This window comes from Toxotes jaculatrix, chromosome 9 (assembly GCF_017976425.1).
Source record: "Toxotes jaculatrix isolate fToxJac2 chromosome 9, fToxJac2.pri, whole genome shotgun sequence".
Taxonomy (NCBI): Eukaryota; Metazoa; Chordata; class Actinopteri; family Toxotidae; genus Toxotes; species Toxotes jaculatrix.
In genome coordinates, this window is record NC_054402.1 from 9,691,323 (window position 1) to 9,714,557 (window position 23,235).

Consider the following 23,235-nt stretch of genomic DNA (forward strand, 5'->3'; position numbering starts at 1 on the left):
TGCATGTGCAAGAGACACACAGACACATACACCAGCAGCAGAATAAAAACTTCACTTACAATTAGTTGATTTCTTCTCATGCTGATCTGTTTGTGGACCTGAAAGAAGAAAAAGAAGAAGCAGCAGCTCAGTCTGAGTCTGCAGGTCAGAGCCAGTTCGCCTGTGAAGACACGGGCGGATGACTATGGTGAAGCTGAAAGATGAAGATTTTCAGACTGACTGCAGGTGGTTTACAGATCGGCAGCATGTTCTCTTCACTGAGCAGCGTTTCACAATCTTAAAATATTGTTAACTGATTAAATTCTGCTCAGTGAGTAAAACGGAAAATCAACACTGATCAAACTGATGACTGTATTTTACCGTCCGCGCGGCTGCGCTGCCCCGCGTATCCTATTCAGCCTTTATCTTGACCACATGAACCACATCATGGTCCAAAATTTAAATGTGTCAAACCACCAAGACTTAAGAAATATTTACTACAGAACCAGGTGAGCTCCACCTTAAAACATAACCCCAGGTGGCACCAGCGCAACATGGCACCGTAAACTGTGACTGTTTTCGGAACCATATCATTGGCGCGCTGGTTGGGGCTCGTCTGAAATCGCGGACTGAAATGTTGTGTGTACTCACTTTACGTATAAAGTCCAGAAAGCCGTTTCCAAGCCGTCTATCCAAGGTGAGCGGTGCGATGGAGACGCGCGCACTGAGGCTGTGTGCGCGAGCGTGTGCGCGGGCGTGAGCACAAAGTGGCGTCTGTGGCTCACAGGGCGGAAAGGCCCCGAGCGCCTCTGTTGCAGCATCTGAAGAACAGAGATTCACGGGCTGATACACTTGGTCTGTTTCCCTCGGTGCGCTCGCACTGTGTCTCCATACTCACTCAGAAACTCGGTGGAAGTTTGCGTTCCGCGCACACGCGCTCTCCTCTCCTCCAAACCGGCGCGGTAATGGCTGACTCGGTACACCGCGTGGTGGTCACAGCGGTACCGTGGTTTAGCTTAATTAGGAGCTGAAACCAGCTCCAACACACGGCTCAGCGTCCGGTTTTATCAGGTTACACTTTGACTCAAAGTCCCGGGTCTTCACCTGATGAACAACAGACTGTTGTCAACAGTATTTCACAGATTTGAATAAACTCTCAACCAGCGTCTCTGTATCCACCTGTTTCTAGCGTTCTCCCGGCTTGCACCTGGCCCTTTTAAGCCCCACCCCTCTAACAACCAGGTGGGTCGTCATCTCTGATTGGCTAATGATTGGCCAGTGATAACTGAGCCAGACCATAATATTACAGACCATGTATTACGAAACAAAACATGGAAACTAATAGGTGTGTGCGATACTGCAAAATTTGGTATGATCCCATACCAAGTAAATACAGGACCAGTACTGCTGATACCAGTACCACTATCAATACTATTTGCAATATGCAAACTTGAATGAAAATTGAAAATCTGAATTTTCATGATCATTGAATGATTTTCAATTTTCAATTAGTTGATCATGATTATGATCATAATAAATCACAGGACAAAGATTTTAGGCAAATAAAAAACACTTTTTAAGTCAAAATTTAAATTTTACTTTTTCAGGTAAGATTTTTGTTCAGTTTTTAACAGAAGAGGGCAAATAAAAAAAAGTGTAAATAACTAAACAAAAGCAAAAACTACTATTGGCTGTCATTCACGACCTTTGGCTAAGGTCCCCCTTTTGGTTCCTGACCCCATGTATAGAGCTACAGATTTATAGGTTTTTGTTCAGAACCAATAACACGTTTACATTTTTCCCTTTTATTGCACTTGCTGCAACTGACCACTAAATCTGCTACTGTTACTATTTTTATCTATTTTATATTTGACTTTTACTGCAGTTAGTATGACTACTGTTATCGCTGCTAATCACAGTAATAATTTGTCTGATCCTATGAATGGATCTAATGTGCCTGCACCATGTCAGAACATTGGAATCCTCACAGGACTTTGTTTTCTCTTGTTTTCTTGTATGCTGATGTTTTGCCTTTGGGAAATTTTTGGAGCACCTCACAGCTGCTCCGGGCTCATTATTGGCCGATTTGGGCTTGTCAAACTACTGCTGTTTATTCAAAAAACAAACATGATATCGCCAAACAAATTTCACTGTCAAAGCCACGAGACCTTAAGGAACCACTCTAGGCTGGAACATTCCACAATACACACCCACTGTAAACTCTGAATTTTTCCAAAATCACTCATGATCATTAGAAGGTCACTGTTCAAAAACTACACAACTTAGGAAAAAAGTTGAATACACCTCGAATACACAGGACTTGTGTCTACATTAAAGTTTGAATGGTGTTTCTAGGTAAGTATGTCGTGAAACCTGTATATTTTGGAGAAAAAAATACAAACACACCGAGCCCGATCGAGCCGCACGGTTTGGGACGAGTTACGAACCGAAATTCTAGGTGTAAGAAAAATGAGAATAACAATAGTGTGAGGTGCTACACCCCGCACCACTAATTAGCTCTGCCTCAACCAACTGTAACAGCAAAATTATACTCATTATTGCATTAATTATGTTTTGTATCAGTATTGCATCATCCAATAACATGATATGTAATAGCATAACACTCAAGTCTGCAGAGTGACACTTTAAATACATTTTCCTGCCAATACTTCTGTACTTTAACTTAAGTACAATCTTAAATGCAGGACTTTCACTTGTAACAGAGTACTTCTATGCTGTTGTGGTGGTGCTTCTACTCAAGTAATGGATCTGAATACTTTCACCCCTGGCTGCTGGCTGTAAGTTTATATTTAGTGCACAGACATGCGAGTAGCATCAAGCTTCTCATCTAACTCTCTGCAAGAAAGTCCTTCAGTGTATGTCCCAAACTGCTGCACTATTCCTTTAATAACACAGACTAAGCTTTAGCTACAATCACTAGCTAAATGTAATAATGTGTCTTAAGGAAATTCTTCTTTACTTCAGTTCATTTGTAAATTTTTATTACATTTTTTTTATTCATAACAGCAAGAATCAATATAGCAATACAGGCCACGTGAAAAAATGTGTCAGGAACCTACTTCTTACTTCTTATCCATCAAAGCTGGCACACCACAGGTTCTCTTAATTACAGTCATGACTTTAATTATTACATGATGTTGTAGTTAATAAAACCCTAGCAAAATCATTCCTATCAGGTTCAGAAGGTACCACTTCCCACCTCTGTTTCATTTCTGGTTTCTCTACACACATTTCATTCTGATGAGATTATATTTTATGGCTTTAGACAGTGGCAATCAGTGGTTTTCTCTCACAGGTGCTTTTCAGAGGAAGTGGTCGACATGCAAGCACGACACATCTTTTCAAGGGGCCTGGAACAGTAAAACAAGCAGAAACAAACTGCAGCAGAAGACAGAATACATCATATTAGCACTACAAGCAGAGAAAACAAACAACAAACGAAAAAAAGTTCAGTTTACATTATATCATAAACGTAAGCATGCGTGCTTGTAGAAGATGAGAGATGACAAAGATGATCAGGACAAAATTTCAAACTATCGAGTTTATGACCAAACCACCGCCAAAAGTATTTCAGTTGGAAATTATTGTCAAATTCTGCCTGATGTTGAACTACATTCCTGTTTGGTCAGTTTCATCTACTAGAAGCACAGCTTACATAAACATAAAGAACATACTTATAACTATGGTGTTTGTGTTGCATGTATTTTAACTCTCCAAGTGGTGAAACTTTAGTGAGTATATTCTCTGAAATCTTTTTTTTTTTTTTTAAATAAACCACTATTCTATTTTTGTATTTTTTATATATATTTTATTCCATTACATTGATAGAATATTGTTATACTGTAAATACATCTTTCTGTGTAACATGTTTTCTTATTCAGTATTACTGTGTCATGATTTTTTTAAACGGTATATGTATTTCCTTTAACATGCATTCCTCTCTGAGTAAAATAAAGAGACAGGACGTGTTGTGATTGGTTGGGCCTGGGAGGGCGTGGCCATGACACACAGACCTGTCAGTACAGGCAGGTTAGGGGACCAGACAAACCCAGTCAGGCCCTTACGCTGGAGGGTAGTGGACGCCTCCTCCGGAAGGTTACCTGGCAAACTACAAGCTGCTGACAAAAAAGAAGAGCAACACTTGGCCTTTTCTGAAACGGGTAGGAGAGTGAGAACTCAGTGCCCTTTTTGATGCAAGCAATTTTGTTCAGCCTTTCATAAGATTTTTTTTGTTATCCTAGCAAAATTCCTTGTCATTATAGACATTATTTTTTTATTCAAAATAAGATCTCAATATACATGATTCTCTCTTTTTTGACTATGTACAGAAGTGCAAAAAAGTCAACCTTTATCACCTTTATCGCCTCAGGATTCCCCACCCCACCCTTGTTGTTTGCAGTTGGCTGAGGAAGAGATGAGCGTGCAGACTCAGTTCCCTACTCACCACGTTCACCTGACCCCGCCAGCAACGCCCCTGAAAAAGTGATCAAATATGCAGCTTGTTTTCCAACATGGCCCAATTTCCAGGGAGAGTAAAAATCTTAAAACAATAGTTACTATTTGAAATGGATACAGTAGAAAATAACATCTTTACTCTAAACATCTAAGAACTAGATTTTTATAATAGTCTTTTTTTTCTTATATGACTAGTTACAAACCTTACAATCATTAAAATATTACTCAGTTATCGGCGACGGTTGCCACAGTGACAACTTAGCCTCTCTGTTCTATTATTTCATCACTGTTAGATACTCATATAAAACATCTTTGTTCAAAGAACACAAAAAGACTAGAGAAATGAACAATATGCATACAGTTCAACAATATGCATAACGTAGAAAATATTGAGTTTACAATCATAATCATACTAAAATTAACATTACATGGAATTTCAGGAAACTGTGCATGAGGAACACACAAACACACACTTTTACCTTATATTCATTATAAGAAAGATAAATATAATAAGCAAAACTAAAAATCAGAACTAATATCAAAATATCTTCCAAACAAAATAAAGTAAAACACTCGTCTAAAGAAAAACTACAAGAAGGTTAAGAAAACACTGACAAAAAAAGTGACAATTACATAGTGCTCTGTGTGTGTGTGTTAATATGGCGTGGATTAGGCAACTGGATGGTTCAAAATGGCATGTTGCATTGTGCTGACCCGATGGTACATTCTAAGGCTTTGGATGAGAAATACAATCGTTTATATTCTTGCCACTTTCCCTGTACTATCCACCAATTAAATATGCCTGAAGAACACCCAGAACACAACAAAAACAGAGATCTACTCTAAACACCCGATCCTTCTTTGGGCTCACTTACGCGGCCCACACATTTTCAAAATTTAGCCCCACTAGTCTACCCACAATATCGAGTAACAGTGACACAAAAAGACTTTGGCTGACTATCTGAAAACAGTTCTCAGGTAGACGTATTTAACAAATATTCTTAAATATGTCAGACTATATATACACTACACTAAATCTACTTTTACAACCTGCCTTAAAATTATGCATAACCATACAAATGAAAAACAAATCAGGTCGTACAAATCACATATCCATCACCAGTTGCACTGTAGGTTTTGACGTCTGTCTCACAGCAGTTTGGATTCCAACTGATCGCCCTGTTGTTTCAAAGCTATTCATCACAACATCATCATCATCACTGGGAGAGTCTTTGGTCTCTCACCCAGGCCAAGACCCTGAAAACAACTCATCTGACTTTTAGAGTCAATAGACTTAATGAACATGGAGAGATCTGTGTCCGCACAGATCCAGTCATTTCCTTTCTAAACAACTGACATCAACAATAAAATCTAAGAAAAAAAAATCTATTCATTCAGTAGAAGCTTTGAGTAAAGCAGACAATCTGGGGAAGGTAATCTAATCAGCAGTGGCGCTATTTGGAATCACAGGTAATAATGACAGGTCATGACATTGGACACTACATGCTGTCCAAGAGAGAAAATAGAGACATATTAAAGGGAACTGTTGAGTTTAATACTTTATAACACTGCTTGAATACCATTCATGTATTTTGAGATGTATGGCACTTTACAGGGATGCCTGCAAGGTTAAAGACATGTGCTTAAGAGATAGAAAGGTAGGCTACAAAGGTTTGAAAGACACCTCACAGACATTCAGTTGCTATTTTGCCTCTGAGTGCACTCATGTAATTTCCCTTATCACTGGTTTAACAAAATAAAATCATAACAAAAATCGTTGTGCATGCATATGTGATTCAGTCAGATTATTTGTTTCTTTTACCTCAACTGAAATACAAGGTGCACCTTTGTGTAAACAAATGAACACATTTAGGTCAAAGACCAACAATCAATGAACAAACAAACAACATAAGTCATGATTCTTGGTCAATGGACGTACCAATCCAGCAGTCAGTTTTTTTGTTTTTTTTTGATGACTGCTCCACACATTTACCTCATTTTAACATTCAAAGTGTGTCCGGTGTATAAAGGTAAGTTGCCTCTACAGAGCGAAAGGCAGTCTGTAATGCAAATGATGTTCTTTTCTGTTATTGTGTAATAGTGTGCATGAAGTACACATGAAAACAATCCTAACAAACTGTGCCTCCTATGTTAACATGCAGATTTATTCCAAACCAGTTTAGATTTGGTTCTCCGTTTTGCTCTTGATGTTACAGGCATGAGGGGTGACTGCTAATCTTGGACTCAACACCAGCGCGCTCCAGTTCCATCTGGAAAAAAATTAACAAGATACAGGAAATCAGAAGTGAATCACAAGGACAAACAGTAACAAAGAGCTTATTTGAGATTCTTGAGTTTATTTCACATGAAGGGTTAGAGCTGCGACCCTGAAAACACTGATACTGGTCCACTATGTCCAGTGGCAAAGTTTTAAAATTCTTGTTTTCTCCAAAATGCCATATGCTATGGTATGGTTAAGGTCAGGAAAACATAATGGTTACAGAAAATTACAATGATAGATAAGGCAACTAAAACACTTAGTTACAGTTAGGGAAAGATCACAGTTACAGTTAATAAAAGGACAAACAAAAGGTTAATTGCAGGTCTGTGATAGAAGGCAAAGTTCCTGCATTAGTGCTGAAGGTTGGCATTAATAACAGATAAATGAATAGTACAGAATTTCTTAATATGACTGTAATTCCTTGGAATACTGGGCTGGATTTGAACAAGCAAATCATGTATTTTTGGTGTTTTCGGTGTAACACAACTAAGTAGTTTGTTGTGTTACACCGAAAACGATGTATCATTTAGATAATATTTATATATTAACAAATTTATAATAATTATACATTACTACCTAATGCAGAGATTTCTTCCAAACACAGTTTATGAGACATTTACTCCTGTATATTCAAACTAAAAGTGTACAATCAGCAACTTCTTACTACTTATCTATTTTGCACTTAGCAAGTCGAATACTCAACATGAAACAAAACCACATCAGAGGAGAATCATGGGAGCAAGGAGTTCTGATTAACTACACAAAACTTTCACATTGACCAAGTCACATTTGGCAAACAACAAAAAATGGATCTGTATCTTTGGGATGAAAATGCTGAATTCATGCTGAATTTTGCTCAAAGGAACAGTTTGATGTTTTGGGAAATATGTGTAGTTTTCTATTCCTGAGTCTTGTATTTGCTGTGAGGTTGGCAGTTAAACATTTTTCTATTGTTACAGTTTGGTTTTTGTGTGGATTAAGCAAATATGATGTAACAGATTAATGAGTGAGCTCTAAAGATACTGGTTGGAGAAAGGCCAACACTTCCCTCAGACGGGAGAATTGTGTCAATCTTCTCATCTAACTCTCAACAAGAATGTGAATAAGCATACTTCCCAAAATGTCAAACTATTCCTTTGAGTTCAGAATTATTTAAAGTAGATGGTAGAGATTTGACAAAAATGGTAGCTGTCCAAAAAAAACAATTTTGTTGCTGTAAAAAAATAAAAATGCAGTTGTTGAAACTCCTTCTTGTAACAGTTTCATATTTGTTTGGAAGAAAAGTAACAGATAGTCTCGGTCCAAATGCAGTGTGTGAGATATTGGAAAGAGGTGCAGTACATACTGTTCTGATTGAGACTCCTACATCTGGGTCACATACTTGTGACTAGTCAGATGGTCTGCAGATATTATTGGAATCTGATTGAGAGGGGGGAAAAGAGAGAAAGAAAAGGAGAGGGAGAAAAGTAAAGGCAGAGAGAAGTAAACAGAGGGGAAAAGGAGGGAGACAAAGACATCAGTTGAAATGAGGACAAACACCACTTCAACCTAAATTGATGATAAAGATAAGCTAGTAATTATCTAAATAATCAAAGTATCAGATGCTCTGAATAGCTTGCACAGATCAGAGATGAGCCTCGTGCATTCATGCATTTTTTATTAAGAGGCACATTGGAATCATAAGATAAAAAAAAACCTAACAGACACTGAAAAGTCAGAGACCAGAAGTGAAAGAGAGTCAGAGGAGGCAGGAGAGGAGCAAACCTGATTGGCTGTTGCGGTTGCAAAGGGAACACTTGTGGCAGATGTGGTGGCTGCAGACACAGTGGCTGGAGTAGCACCGTGCATCATGGGTACTTGGAGGGAAAGATCACACAAGCAGTTGAACCAGAGCAGATTTAAAGCTTTTTATCTTAACACTTCATTTTTATGTCTGTCTATAGAATGCTAATAAACATGAGAAAATCTGGTGATAGTTTTAAATGGCTGAAAATCAAATCTGTTGTTTTTGTGATCTTTCTAACACCGGAAATTTGTGTAGAGGAAGAAACATGAGAGAAATTCCTTGGAGTGCAAGGTAACTAACTGGCTAATTGAAGGGCAAAATATAAATGCAGATGGTAGTATCTTTGTTTAAAGAATGGTAGTTAATTGGCTGTTGTTTTTTATTTCCATAAAAAAAGATAAATTACAATAACACTACAATTAATACCAAAATATTATACAAAAATGAAACTTACAAAAACTACTACTAATTCTACCACTTTGTACACTACCAATAATAACTCCTCATGTTTATATGGCATGTATATTCAGACAGTATAATGAGGTGCAGGGTTAGACAGCTTGGGATGGAACTATAATGAAGCAGGGGTCAGGGGGATTTTGAACTGCAACAAGCATTAGGTGACAGACAGACCTGTGGCAGAGCAAAAAGAGGTTCATTCCATACCACAAAGATGTATTGCAGGATATAATAAAACACATAACTCCCAATTGAAATTACACAATTACGTTCATAATCAAAATGTTCAATTCATGTTTTAGCAGACATCCTGTCAATTGCACTGTCAAAAGATTACATATACCATTTTGGGTTGATGTCAAAGTTTAAATTCACAAAATGGAGTATGTGCTTGCTTTATGCAGTGAGTTGAATGGAACGTGAGTGACTAAAATGGGCTAAAATATAATCAGTAAGGAAAGCTGGCACCTACCAACACTTGTTGCAGGTGTCATGCACAATATCGAGCCTGCCCATCATGCATTGCAACAGGGAGTGGAGTGAATAGGGAGGAGAAGAAACCAAGAAAACCCATTACAAGTGTTATAAAGTCAGACAATATTGGATTAAAACTGTGCTCTGAATATGTTAACCCTTTGGCCCTAAGTGCAGTCGCTGAAAATGATTAGGTATCAATACTGATAATTACACAAAGTAATCATTGCTTTATACACATCACAGTTTCTGCAACCACACATACTGCATGGCAATGGAAGCATATGTGTGAAAGCTCTGAGTGGGGAGAGTTGTGGTAGCCCGCCTGTCCAGCCCCGGTTCCCTGTTTAACGGCTCTGTTAAGTAGAGGGGCAAATTAAACACCACCAGTGGTCCCATTTTCCTGCCAGCAGCATAGCAGCTGTTTGCACAGTGGTAGTTTTGAATGACCTGCTTTCAGAATCCTCAAAGTGTGTTGCAGTGACCTGACAGTCCAATAGTGTGGGACATATGAGGATCTGAGCATCCGAATCTCTCACAGACGGGAATCGATGGCAGGCTATTCTTAGGCTGTCAGATGAGAATATGGGACACAGTGAAAGATGACTATGCAGCGGCCAGAGAAGAGTGGTTCAAATAAACTGTGTGGATGTGTGTGTGTGTGTGAGTGTGTGTTTGTGTGTGTGTGTGTATATGGCACATGCTGTATCTTAAGGGCATAATTTTCACTGGGGATGGAGGGGAGACGTGTCTCCTCACTTTTCAAAATCTCACCTTTGCCCCCCTCCCCTTTGCAATTTTAGTTTGTTTCACTCAGTAAAATGTTTCGCTCTAAACTGTCATATCACTGTCCAGCTGCCAAAAACAGGATGAGAGAAAAAAAAAGTTGATAAAAATGTGGTTCACCTTGATATTCTGTACAGTAATAAGCTCCACAAAGCTTTTTGCCGCCCTGGGTTTTGCCTGTCAGGATGCCCTGACTGCTGAGGCTGAATACAGCCTGACAGGAAACTCTGCAGAAACTTGTTAGGGCCAGAAAAAAACGAAAAAAAAAAACAAAACACGTGCCCGTTCTGCAAATTGGCTCTGATTTGCAGTCGATTATTTGAAATTAAGATTGATACAAGAATTGATAATAGTTAAAGATACAAGTATGTTAGGTCAGGTCTGTATCCATGAATCTTTTCAACAGAGTTAAGCCATTAATAATACTGATAATAACTACTACTGAAATTATTGCAGATGCAAAGACCAATTCTATCACAATGTGTGAAACAGTTGTTATAATAAATACCTATAGATGGAGAAATAGCAGTTACAGTGTCTTGAAGAACCATGCTGTACATACATGTGCAATTAAGGCCATGCAAGTTTTTCCATCTTGTCACCAACAATGAAATCACACGATCATTCAGTCATTCATTCACAGCTGATGCCAAAACATAATCAGTGAGTTTTGTGAGAAACTACATGGAATTTTACAGCCAACAGTGACGGGATAACTGCCACAAGGAAAGTGCAGGCCTTACCTGATGGTATGAACGCAGCCTGCTGCTGAAACTGCATGTTGGCCAGGGCCTGTTGGTACTGGAATACGCCAGCATTGAACATAGTGGTGGCACCGTTGGCTTTTTCAAGTGCAGGTCTCTTTGGTAAAGGAGGCAAGACGGGAGGAAGCCCCTGATGAGGGGATAACACCAAAATAAAGGAATGGGAAGTGAGGGAAATCAAAGGATGGTAGCAGTGACATTCAGGACAGAGAGAAAAAAGAATTTCGTTAGAAGTTGCCCTTCCATACAGCTTTTACAAACACTGGCAAGCAAGCAGTGGACTACACTACCTCTGTCAGAGCAAGACAGGACAGTGGAGCTAGCTGACAAAATGTGACATCTATCTTACTAGTGACAACAAAAAACACTCCTCAGCACAATGTCATCAACCTTATGATATGATTTTAAATAGTACAGTACAAAAAAATATTACTTTGCAAGCTAAGGCATAACTAGATCTTTCTGTGAAGAGAACTAAAATGACAGCTATAATACAAGTTATTGTATTGATTGTTGGACCATCAACAGAAATGATGTAGTTAGGGAAAGCTGCACTGCCAACTCCATGATAATAGTACAATATAAGCCATGTTAAGACACCTCCTAAACAATTACACATGCAATATGGAAAGTGACAAAATCATGCAAAGACTACCACACCTTATTAGACACTAAAATACTATATTTTCATGCCACCAGTTAATTGATTTTGATATTCACTTAGGGTGATGAACTGACCATTGATAGTGAAAAATGCAGAGGGTTTCCTATTTAAGTCCTTTTCTTTTTTTTTTGGTCCCTGATGTTTTTAATTAATATTCAAATTGTTTTTTTGTTTTTTTTTGCAAAAAAACTAGTGGCTGCACTCAGTTCATCACCCCTCAGTGTTTCCTTAGTTCAGATAATTAAATATCTACTGTATTTTAGAGCTACCAAAAGCATATCTACTAAACCACAGCTACATGCCAAGCTAAAAGGTGAAAGGTCATAGTACCAGGTCAAAAGTTGCGTCGAGGGGTCGCTTCAGTGATTTGACAGCCGACTGAGTCTTAATTAGCAGGCAGCGAGCACATGATGGCAATGGGCCAATGGGGTTCAAGCGCATTAACATAAACCAGCAAGCGGAGGTGCATCATGGGGGCAGCAGTGCAGTGTGGGTTGGTGAGAAAAAACAAACAAAAAAACAAACAAACAAATAAAAAACAAATCATTGGAATGCAATATACAACAATAACAAGACTAGGGCATGCACATTAATGGCTGTAGGGTTACAGAAAAGAATTATGGCCCTTCACATAATTTATAGTCAGAGGAAAATTCTGTTTCATAAACTGTAACTTAGAGTGCAAAGGTGTTCTGGTCCAGAAAGGAGGATTAACCAGATTTATTAAATTGAGGAAATTCTATATTACTGTTTAGAAATAGACCATGAATATGATGCAATATAAACCTGGCCCCAGCTCTAGATACTGGATGTACTTACAGTCTGCTGTGACTGGACAGCTGCAGAGTGAAACACTGCGTTTTCTGCCTCAGCACATCTTTATTTCATTCATCACCATAAGTCAGAATTATGAATAACTTTTGTTAAGTTGGCACAGTTACAATAGATATAATACGAGGTTAACACTATGGAGATTGCCCCAAGACGCTTTCAAGAATGTCCTTATTTATTGCTTCAGGAATACATTTAAAAATTTGAATCATTTGTAAGCTATATTTTGACCTGCCCATGTGTACAAGAGCTCACACTTACAGTAGTTCAACAGATATCTCCTGGACTGTATTACACTATTTTATTTTATTTACTGCATCTCATTTGCCTGGCTTTACTTTGTGCTGCATAATTCTTTGTTGTCTCTTATATGCTTTGTTTGAGCCCTCTACAGCTGCGAAGAGGTTAAAAGAGACAACAAATCAGTAAGGTATCTAAGACTCATGATGCTTTGCTTTGAATCAAATCCATTTAACCTGTGCTTTTAAATACTCCAGAAAAAAAATTCCATCCATTCAATGTTATTCCATTATTCATGCAAGTTCATAAAATTAGAATATAGGTTTTAAAAAAGAGCTCTTGAACATAATTTAATCCAAGTTTGTGGCCACTGTAAAATTAAGTGTAATTTTAAATGTCATTCAAGTTAATTAAGACTAAAAGAATTAATCCAGTTCCCACATATAACATTGTAAAGAGAAAAGAGGTTAAAGAGGGCAGACAGTACTGATAATATTGTTCAAATGTGGAGGCAGACCTGATCATATTATGAGCAATCTGACTTTATGGAATAATTTAAAGGTGAAGGTTAACTGAAAATCAAGCATCCCCTCCTTTCTGGATTACCTGAACATAAAACCATCTCCAGTACTTCACTGAGCAAAACACTATTGTGTCTTTTTCTAGAAAATTATTACTGCATCGCAGAAACAAGATCGGAGCTGTACAGTAGTTAACAATTTAACATACCCACTGACTGTGAACAATAGCAAAATATACAACTAACAAAGCAGCAAAACAAGGAGGAGCAGGAGGAGGGGAGCAGTAGGCTCTGTCACTACAGCCTGCTGCTGATAAAGCACACATCGACTCTGTATCTCTTTAGTGCGTGTTGAGTCAGAGCTGAAGAGAGCAGGGACAGCAGACACTGGAATATGTGCTTAGAGCTTGAGTAAAAGCACAGGGTAGAAGATGATGACTTAAACAGTGTTTGTAGTATACTGCATGTGCTCAAAACCCAGACAGAATTACCCAGGTCATGTTTATCGAGCCCACATCAACATTAGAAGAGCTTAATGATTTGTTTTGGGTCATCACATAAAATCGGCTTGTGCTCGATTTTTGGAATAACTGTACAAACTCCATTATAGGTTAAATTTTATTTGTTTTGACTGACAGTAAATCCCCTGGCTGCACATGGGTGCTATGATACTTTAGTTGTTCCTTTGCTTGAGTTTTCCTGGTGGTAAAATCTGAGGACAGATACCTACCATGGCTGCAGCAGCCGCAGCCTGGTTGACTTGGTGTTGGGCGGCTTTGATCTTGGCCTGCAGGTGAGCTGGAGGGTGAAAGTACTTGCACTTCTCCCTCGAGCAGCGGCCCTTAATGTAGTCCATACACACAGTGACTGTGTTGTCGTTGGTGTCAATCATAGTGCTATCTGCAGGGTGGGCAAAGCGACAGTCGTTCTCCCCGCGTGTACAGTTACCCCGCTGGTATTCCCGACATACCTGGGGCACGAACACATGTTTTACTTCTTTTATATTGTTTTCATGACATTAAGAATTTGACCATAAACCTAAATTACACACACTAACGCACAGAAAAAGCACACAAGCACCAGACCCACACACATTATGAAGTTACTGTTCACTTTACTTCACATTTGATGAAGTAATCAATCTGTGCAGTCATTTCAGAACTTGACGATCACTTTACCAGACAGAGCTAACCAATCTTAATGACAGTTTTGGCCATTACTGTTGATTGATAAGCAGAACAGATCGTAACCAGCGTTTACAGACTCATCAATCACACAAACTTTATCCATTATTCAAATGAGCTGTGTTGATGTTCTTTCTGAGAAAGACAGAAGGGGGCAGCACCTGCGTGAACAGTTGGGAAAGTGACTGCCTGAGCCTGAACGTAGGGGCTCAATGAGACTCATGGGAAATATGAGGCTGCTTACCCTCAAGGGAGGCTGTAGCTGACGTAATCAACAGCCCACACAAGATAACTCACACACAGACACACAGACACACACATACACACACACTCACACACAAGGTAGGTGCACATATAAATTATGAGGCAGCATTTTTTTTCCAGAATTAAATTTTGACACTTAAAAAGCTGCGCAAGAGCTTAAGACACCCGTTTCAGTACAGCCAGCCACTGCTTACTAGACCAAATGAAACACAATTTCATGGTATTCTGTATTGATCCATCAGTTACTGTGATGGTACAGGCCATTTACCAAATGTCTGTTTACCAGTCTCACTGTCTGCATGCATAAAGGATTTGATTTGTGGTGGACCGGTGGCCAGACAAAAGGCCACCAGCACAGTTATCTACAAACTAACCCTGCTCTGTCTCCTGTCATGACAGCTCATCATCCACAATCGCTGATCTGTGTGAGCGATGGGGTAGAATTCTCACTCAGTCCGTCTGTTCTTCCTCTTATGCACCTCTGTCATACGCTCACACATTCATGTACAAATGTACACCTACACACGCACACACATTCATTCCCCACCACTGCTACCATCACCACTGCTGCTAGCTACTGGTCTTATTTAAAAAAAAACAAAAAAAACACAGACGGCCTTGTTGTCAGGCAGATGTTGGAGAGGCAGGTGAGGGAGGGAGAGAGGGAGAGAGGAAACATGGGAGAGAAAGGAAAATGTAAGAGTGGTTGATGAATAAAGAGTAAAGGACAGAGAGACGAGGATCAAGGAGACAGAGTGAGAGTCTCTGGGGATCAAGTGAATGTGGCTGGCATAGAAAGAAATTAGTGAGGAAAGGGAAGACTAAATGGAAACAATTTGATGTTCTCTGAACGTGTGTTTCTCTGAACAGTGGCTAATCACGCATTAGAGAGAACTAACCCAGTGAAAGTGCTTAGTTGGACAAACAAATACACGGCCTGTTAATCATATTTCTGTCCCCATGGTAACTGTCCCCCTGGTCCATTTACATCACCATAGTTGCAGGTAAGCAACATATGATTTTATGCATGCTGAAATGCTGCAGTATAGCTCCATACAAGATAGAGACAGTGAGACTGCTGGAAAACATTTCTCAGGAAAACAGTCTGGAGGATTGTCTTCTAAAATAGGAATTCCTCTCAGCCTCAAGGAAACGGTCTGTAACATATCTACTGACTGGTATGTGTGTTGGTCCACAGAATTCCAGCTATGTTTATTTTGAACTACACACTAGAAACTAAAATATGCCAGGCCTTTTTCTCTAAGATATTTTTAGCAAACCTAGTTCCTGACAAATTAGGCTAGGATATGAATTCTCCCAATCAAAAGGCTTTAGCAGTACATGCAGGCTGAGCACTAAAGGCAGTGTTGACCACTGGGCCTAAATATCTAGAAGGGAAGAACACTAAAAATGAGCAGCTTTTTCCTCTACTGCCAATTATTGCATTTGGCTAATAAATATTTCATGTCTGTTTGCCTGTTTAGTGGACTTTGGTGCAGAATGCTATCAATCCTTTGCCAGTCCTCAGTCCTCAGTCCGCATCAAGACTTGCATGTTCTTCTTCTATTAACAACAACCTCTTGCCACCCAACTTCTAAAACTTCTTCACCAGTCACGACTCCTCTATGAAACTTAATCACCACTCTGTCCTTTGTCTCTGTTGTCTTTGTCTTTGCCTGCCCCAACCCCTCCCCTGATGACCATAACAGGTCTACAAATTGATTTCCTATCTCCCCCTCCATCTCTTTTTCCTGTCACTGACCCTTTCCCTCACTCTGCATGTTGTCCACTCGTTAATCGGGCCAAGAGACTTCCTCAGCCTCACCTCCATTAATTACGCAGCTACCCAACATTACATTTTAAATGCAACCTTCCTAACGTTCTTGCACGCCTCCTGCCTGCCTCCAACGATTTCCACATTATTCCGCTGCGAGTGTTCACCGGGTGGGGCTACATAATGGATGAGATTGACTTACTGTCCAATTAATGATTATCTGAACACAGCTAGAGGAGCAGCACTCATCAGGTTTCATGACTGATTGCTTTCATAGAAGAATTAAAGATTTTTCTGAAAATTACACACTGGTAGAGTATAACTTGAGGTTGTGCCAAACAATGTTGTCTCCTGCCCATTGATGGGATGCAGCATCGACAACGGTAATGTTTGTGGAGAGATACTCTCATTAACGTCTCCTTCTCTTTGCTTAAGTCTGGGTAATGACTGTATTATGGTAATGGGATATAGTTACTCTAACAGAAACTGTATACCAGATACATAATTAAAGTCTACAAACAGAAACTGTTGAAGCAAGACTTTCCAACCCATGCCTTTAATATTCAAATAGGCACAGTCCACATTTCAAAGCCCAATCTGTTTGCATAGCTGGGAAAAAGATCCTCACCGGTTGCAGTGTTTACAAGAATTTTGTTAATCTATCTTTTAATCTGTGACTGATACGAACGTGACAAAATAATTATGCAAATCCTCTCAGCTGTGTGGTGTATGTGCATGTGCTTCTGTGTTAATATTTTTCCCACTGATTCCTGCAACAGTGAGCGTAAATGTGTATGTTTCTCACCTCCAGTCGGTCTGTCCTCATGAGTTTCTGTGCAGCGGCAGCAGCAGCAGCAGGTACGGGGACACTGGGGTTGCTGGTGACCAGTACAGGGGCACTGGGCAAGATGTCAGCAGGCATCAGGCCGGGCGACACAGGGCCAAGGTAGGGATTAAACGCAGCGGCCGCTGCTGCAGCAGCATTGGCATTGGTTGCAAGGCTGGGTGTGACTGAAAACATGGGCTGTGGGCACATGGAAAATGAGAGAGTTGGTCAAAATTGAGCAAAATCGTCCCACTGAGATTTCTCACAAAGTCTATATATAAAAATGCTGAATATTTAATTACATCTACCAATAAGTATAATGCCATTCTTCCTCACTCCTACTCAAATTACTACTTGAAGTTATATGACAGTAGATGGTGAAATAAGAGATGTATGCAGTTATCAAAAGCCAAGCAGAGGATAGGAAGTGTGGTGGTGGATGTGGAGAGAAAGAAGATGGCAAAAATAGACGATTAATGGGCTTACATGTGAAGAAAAAGAATGCGTCTTGTTTGATGCCTGCTTGTCTTTCATTTGCTCTAACACAAAGAGGAGGCCTAGGCTCTGTATGTGGTGTTACCTACTCCCTGCATGGATCAGATGAAATCATACACTTCAGAAACCAGAGATCATAAAGACAGAAATAATAAGGATGAGGGACGTCAAGCTGTGTATGCATGTGAAGGGGGAGAGGGGCTATACTGTACAACAATGTAGGAGTTGTGCTGCAGTTTGAAAGCGAAAAAAGCCCTCAACACAGCTCCCTCTGACATTCTCCAAGAGGGAGACTAAAGAGTATGCTAGCTGACATAGCACACTACTGCATGTTTCCCCTGCACGTTCCTGACCTCAGCCCCAGTCTGAGGATTGTCTCTTGAGCCTCTGCCAACACGACACAGTGAGTAATAAAACAGCAGCAGCCAGAGCTGGACATCTACATTCCTCCCAAAACCTCATTGCTGCTCTGGGATGACTCAGAAAATCAGGAATAATGGCAGAGACTTTCTAATTCTTCCAGTGCCGCCCTCTATGTTAATGTTTGAAGAATTTTGTCCCCTTCACAAGATGCTGTGGAGAAGTAGATGTGCCTCTCTCGAGATGCTCAGATATCAGTTTGGGGCATTTACAGTTCAAGGTTGGGCTTGGTTGGGGATGATGTCATTGAAAAGACTCACAGTCATAAGGTTTTAACAATGCAGTGATGTCATCCTGCAAAAAGTTTGCGACCTTGTTAATGGCCTTTTCTCTAATGTGGCTTCACTTTGCATGGAATCTTTTCCAAAAATCACATGACAATGCAGATTCTTGCTATCAATCACCATCACAACAGATTTAAAACAATTACGTTAAATTGAGCATATTTACACAGTCGGAACAGAAGCAGATTCTCACTGCATGTCTCCTGTCAGCAATTTGTATCACAGCAGTGACACTAAGTATGTGCACCGTAGTTCTTTTCTTTTTAGTTACAAAGATTTACCCTTTTACTTAATCTGAACCCAAATTAGAAAAAGTATTTTGTATAAGATATGCATTGCAAATACACCTAAATTAAAACTGAGATTTTAAGATTACAGATCAAAGTTAACTTTTCCACATCAAAAGTTTCTGTAACAACCAAATACTAAGAAGTTTTCATCAAGGCACTGAGGCAGAACTACTCGACTTGATTTTCAAGAACTAAATAAAAAGATCAAAAGCAATGTGATGACTTAGAGCAGTGTTTCAATGTCGTGATATGTTGTGTAATGGTAATTTGTTTTATTTATTCATTTATTTATTTTTATCTGTTGTGAACTGATCCAGTGAAATTTTGAAACAACATGCAATCAACATTTAAAATGTCAAAATGGCACGGTCTTTAAAGTTGTATAATCACCCTGTTTTGCTTCTGATTTTTATAGTACTAGGCTTATTCGCATATTTTGTGCTTAACTTCAAGGACTTTCATATTTACAGGATCTTATCTCCTGATTATTCTGAGCTATGTTATTATTTTTTCAATTTCAGAATAACCTTGTCTCTGTTATGTAAAATGTACACAATCACTACAAAAGATTTCACTTAAATAAAACTTTATAATAAGCAACAGCACCTTCAGATATAAAGTTACAAGGTGATTTATGAGGGTGCAATTTTAAATATTTTATTTAAATAATAAAATACACCTATCAATATTATGAGAAAAGAATGAAATGAAAATTAGAATGTGTAAAACATATTAGTATGAGCAACACTGTGTAAACTTTACCAACTGTTCACTGTGATCGCAAGTGACAATTATGGGATAATGCTAAATGGTAAATGTCACTGCACAGCAGTATCCATCATAAGTTTGCTAACATTAGCTAAAATTAGACACCATGAGATTCCGATCATACCAAACCAAGTAAGGTTGTAGCAACAAAACAAGCAGTGCTGAGGAAGAGTGTGTTTTATTGCTTGTTCGTTTAACTTTGTGTTTATAAGAAGCAGCCTGTGTTATTTCATCTTTAGAAAAATTACAGTCACTTTATTGTTAATATTAATAAAAGGTGTTTTAAAAAAACAGGTGATTTAAAAGATGCACCTGATTTCTATTTTCTATCCATCAAATTCATCCATTGTGAAGACACCTGAATTCACATTTGCTGAATATTGTTGGATTGCTACATGAGCTGCACTGAGCACACTCTGGGCTTTCTTTGTTGTGATGCAACCACTTTTCAACACTAGACTATCTCCCTTCCTAATCCCCACCCAAACATGGAAATCCATCTAATTACAGAAGTAAAACACCACAGGAATGCCCTTCCCTTGTGGCGTTTATGGATTTATTTCACTTATTTTTATACACCGTCTGCACCAAACAAGTGGACCAAGTGTCCTGTGGTGATGTTTTTTGTTAATGTGAATGAATGAGAGAGTGAATGAGCCTGTGAATGAGTGAGTGAGGATACAGCACTGTAGATAGATGTAATTGCAATGTGGGCTGTCCGCTGACGTTGTCTGTAATAAAAAGCATCATGAGAACCATCACTCACAGCCAGCTGTAATGGACCCTAATTACTTCACCCTCTGCACAGTTCCATGCGTGAAATGAAAGCACTCTCCTACGCACTTGGAGGAAGGGGAGGCAGCTATAGACAAAAAAAAAAAAAGTGGGAGAGCAGCAGATGAAATGTGGTCGAGATACTGAAGACGGGGGCATGAAACTTAAGCTGAAGACACAGGGGATGGATGGAGGAAGAAAGTCTGATTCCTGGACAGACTAGTACCCGGTCTTACCCTTTGTTCCCTTTGCACACAACATGGCTCTGTTTTCTTGACTTTTCTTTGTGGTGCAGGTCTAAAGCAATCTCCCCTCACTGCTGTCATCCTATCTTCTTCACTTTACTTACCTGTCTCTACTCTGTCCATTTATCTCTATCTGCCTCACTCAGTCCTCCCTTTCTTCTGCTGCTGTGTCCTTCTCTGTCAGCCTGTCTTCCTTCTCGTCTCCTCCTTACTTTCTCCCTCCCCATGACATAAACAGAAAGGGAAGGCTTTGCAGTCGCAGGGAGATCTATTGCTTCTTTAAACACTTTCATGGTTTCCTCTGTTCCTCTCAATGGGCCTCTCGACACAGCTCCTCTCCCCCAGATGAGGGTGATAAGCCATCGGCTAAGTGTGCACATACAGCACGTGTGTGTGTCCAAGCATGAGGCATCTGAAGCTCTTTTGAATAGTCTGAGACAAATTCACTCCACTGACTCTCACTTAAACATAAAGGGACAGAGGGGAAGACACAGGAATTACTTCAAGCCTGACTGACAGGTCTTAGTGACTCTGTAAGGTCCCATGGACAGGGCAGGGAAGGATTCATTTGAAGTGGTTGACTGGGGCTCCAGCTGTCACCTTAAAGATCCTTGGGGCATTCATTGGAGCATTTACTGCGTGTGCATGTGTGTGTGTTAATGATTGTATGATAATAATATGACACTCTATTGATTTCTGTATCAAATAACTCCCTCAACAATAGTAGTGATTCAATTCTGGACCTTATTCTTCAAACATTACTTCTTTAACCCAGGTTAATATTATGAACTTAAATGATAAACTCAAGGTCTACTTACTAGCCTTTTTTGGAGCCAGTACTGGCTCCAAAAAAGGCAAAATACAAAAAAAGGCCTTTTTTTGTATTTAGCTCAGTGTGCAAACTCCATCTACCACGAAGGAAGGTTGCTCCGCACAAAGTTAGAAAGTGGATTGTGAGTTGAGACTCTGTTTATGAAACTATTGATCTTAAGGTCAAGAATAAACGTTCACTGGCAAATTAACTGATCCTATTAACTCTAACCTGGTTCTTCAAACACAATTAGAGGGCTTATTTGTTCATCTTGGCTAAAGTTAATTTGAAATAAAGAAAGTAGAGAGTCATAACCATCAGCAATCCTGTGATTGGCCGATTTACCTCAGACATATTCAATTAAAAGAAACCCTGTCAATTTTCTCATAAAGTAGATTACAGATGATTCTTTACAGACATCTTAGCTGATTTCAGCTATATTGTTAACAAGTGTACCGGTTTTATTTTATTGCCTTGTATCTTTACTCATGTATAAGTACTTTGCTTTATATCATTAAATAATAAAAAAATAAATAATACCAAATAATCTGAGTGAGCCTGCAGTTGAAGGTTTTCTTTTTAAAAGAATGGTTTATTGTAATTTTGTTTATTTTCTTGGCTGTGACCCTCAGGTAGATAAGATATGAAAACACTTCTACCCAATTGCAGAGATCCAGGAATGCAGTTATACGAAAATGCATCTGGGGCTAGTGATGCATCTTAAGACATCTTCAGAGAACTAACGAGAACCAACGAATTCAGGCTTGTGTCAAATCATCAAAACAAATCAAGTTAACTCAGTTATCCACATATGAAAAATAGGGCCTTGCACACTTTTATTAAAATTTTGTTGAGTGGGAAATTTGTGTTTTGTTTGTGTAAGACGGGCACATCTGTAATTGATTTTTCACAACTACAGACTTGTATGTTTGTGTATATGTATGTATTTGTGTCCTCTCACCACTGGCTGTAGCTGTGTGCCGGGCATCATGGCATTAGCAAGCTGCATCTGCTGGGCCAGCATTGCCATGTTTTTCTGCTGGATGAGGTTGTTCCTTCCATTGATCTCCAGCTGGGTCTTTAGGTGAGGAGGAGGATGCAGGTACTTACAGTTCTCCCTGGAACAGCGGCCCTGTCGTGTTGAAAGAGGTGGAGGAGGAGGAGGAAGAGGAGGAGACGAGGAGGACGAAAGAGAAAAGGGGGAGGGAAAAAGGCAGATAGAGACATGGGAAGAGGCGAATTAGAATAGTGTTTCCCTTAACTGTTGCCTAATGTAAAGAAGTAATGAGCCTTGACTCAAGTTGCTGCCCTCCCATTTAGCAGGCGCTGACCTAACATCCCTGACATCTGGGCCTGCCACTGGGTTTGTCGTAAAGAAGACCAATCGGTTCTGCTTTCTTTTCCCCCTTTGTGACCTCAGCGGCATGCTCGCTACCTTCCCCTATTTCCTCAAGGTCCCATCAAGAGACAAATTAGCTTCAAGAGCAAAGATAAAGAGGATTAGTTCTCTATCTGCCTCTGCTAACAGACTATAATACATACAGCGAAAGAGAGAGACATGGAGAATGATGCATTGTTCCCAGTGAAGATATGGATACTCACTTTACTCATGAGTTTACTCATGAGTATCCACTTTACTCATGTGTGGATTAATTGTTTAATTAATCATTTGATCTATAAAATATCAGAAAATAGTGGAAAATATATAGTGGAATAGTGGAAAATAGTGGAAAAGCTGACGTCTTAGAATTATTTTTTGGGTTGTTCAAAAATTTAAAACCCAAAGATTGTCAATTTCAGTTTTCAATTTTCTTTTTCATATCAGGTCACAGAAAAGCAA

General features: G+C 39.3%; 1 protein-coding gene across 7 annotated transcripts in view; it reads right to left on the minus strand.

Annotated features, from left to right (window-relative positions):
* Window positions 1-2,964: 2,964 nt before the first annotated feature.
* The window catches only part of LOC121187823 (muscleblind-like protein 1), a 64,565-nt gene continuing 44,294 nt past the window's right edge, over window positions 2,965-23,235 (minus strand). For 2 of the 7 annotated variants that reach the window (XM_041047273.1, XM_041047272.1), the window contains exons 3-11: window positions 22,357-22,527; window positions 17,288-17,506; window positions 13,991-14,230; window positions 12,000-12,053; window positions 10,985-11,135; window positions 9,454-9,489; window positions 8,501-8,592; window positions 8,082-8,155; window positions 2,965-6,725 (exon numbers count right to left, since the gene is read on the minus strand). In XM_041047273.1, the coding sequence (XP_040903207.1) occupies window positions 8,099-8,155; window positions 8,501-8,592; window positions 9,454-9,489; window positions 10,985-11,135; window positions 12,000-12,053; window positions 13,991-14,230; window positions 17,288-17,506; window positions 22,357-22,527 (1,020 nt within the window). In that variant the 3' untranslated portion in view covers window positions 2,965-6,725; window positions 8,082-8,098. The remainder of the gene's footprint in view (window positions 6,726-8,081; window positions 8,156-8,500; window positions 8,593-9,453; window positions 9,490-10,984; window positions 11,136-11,999; window positions 12,054-13,990; window positions 14,231-17,287; window positions 17,507-22,356; window positions 22,528-23,235) is intronic. The other 5 variants (XM_041047276.1, XM_041047274.1, XM_041047275.1 and 2 more) reach the window with 5 other exon arrangements.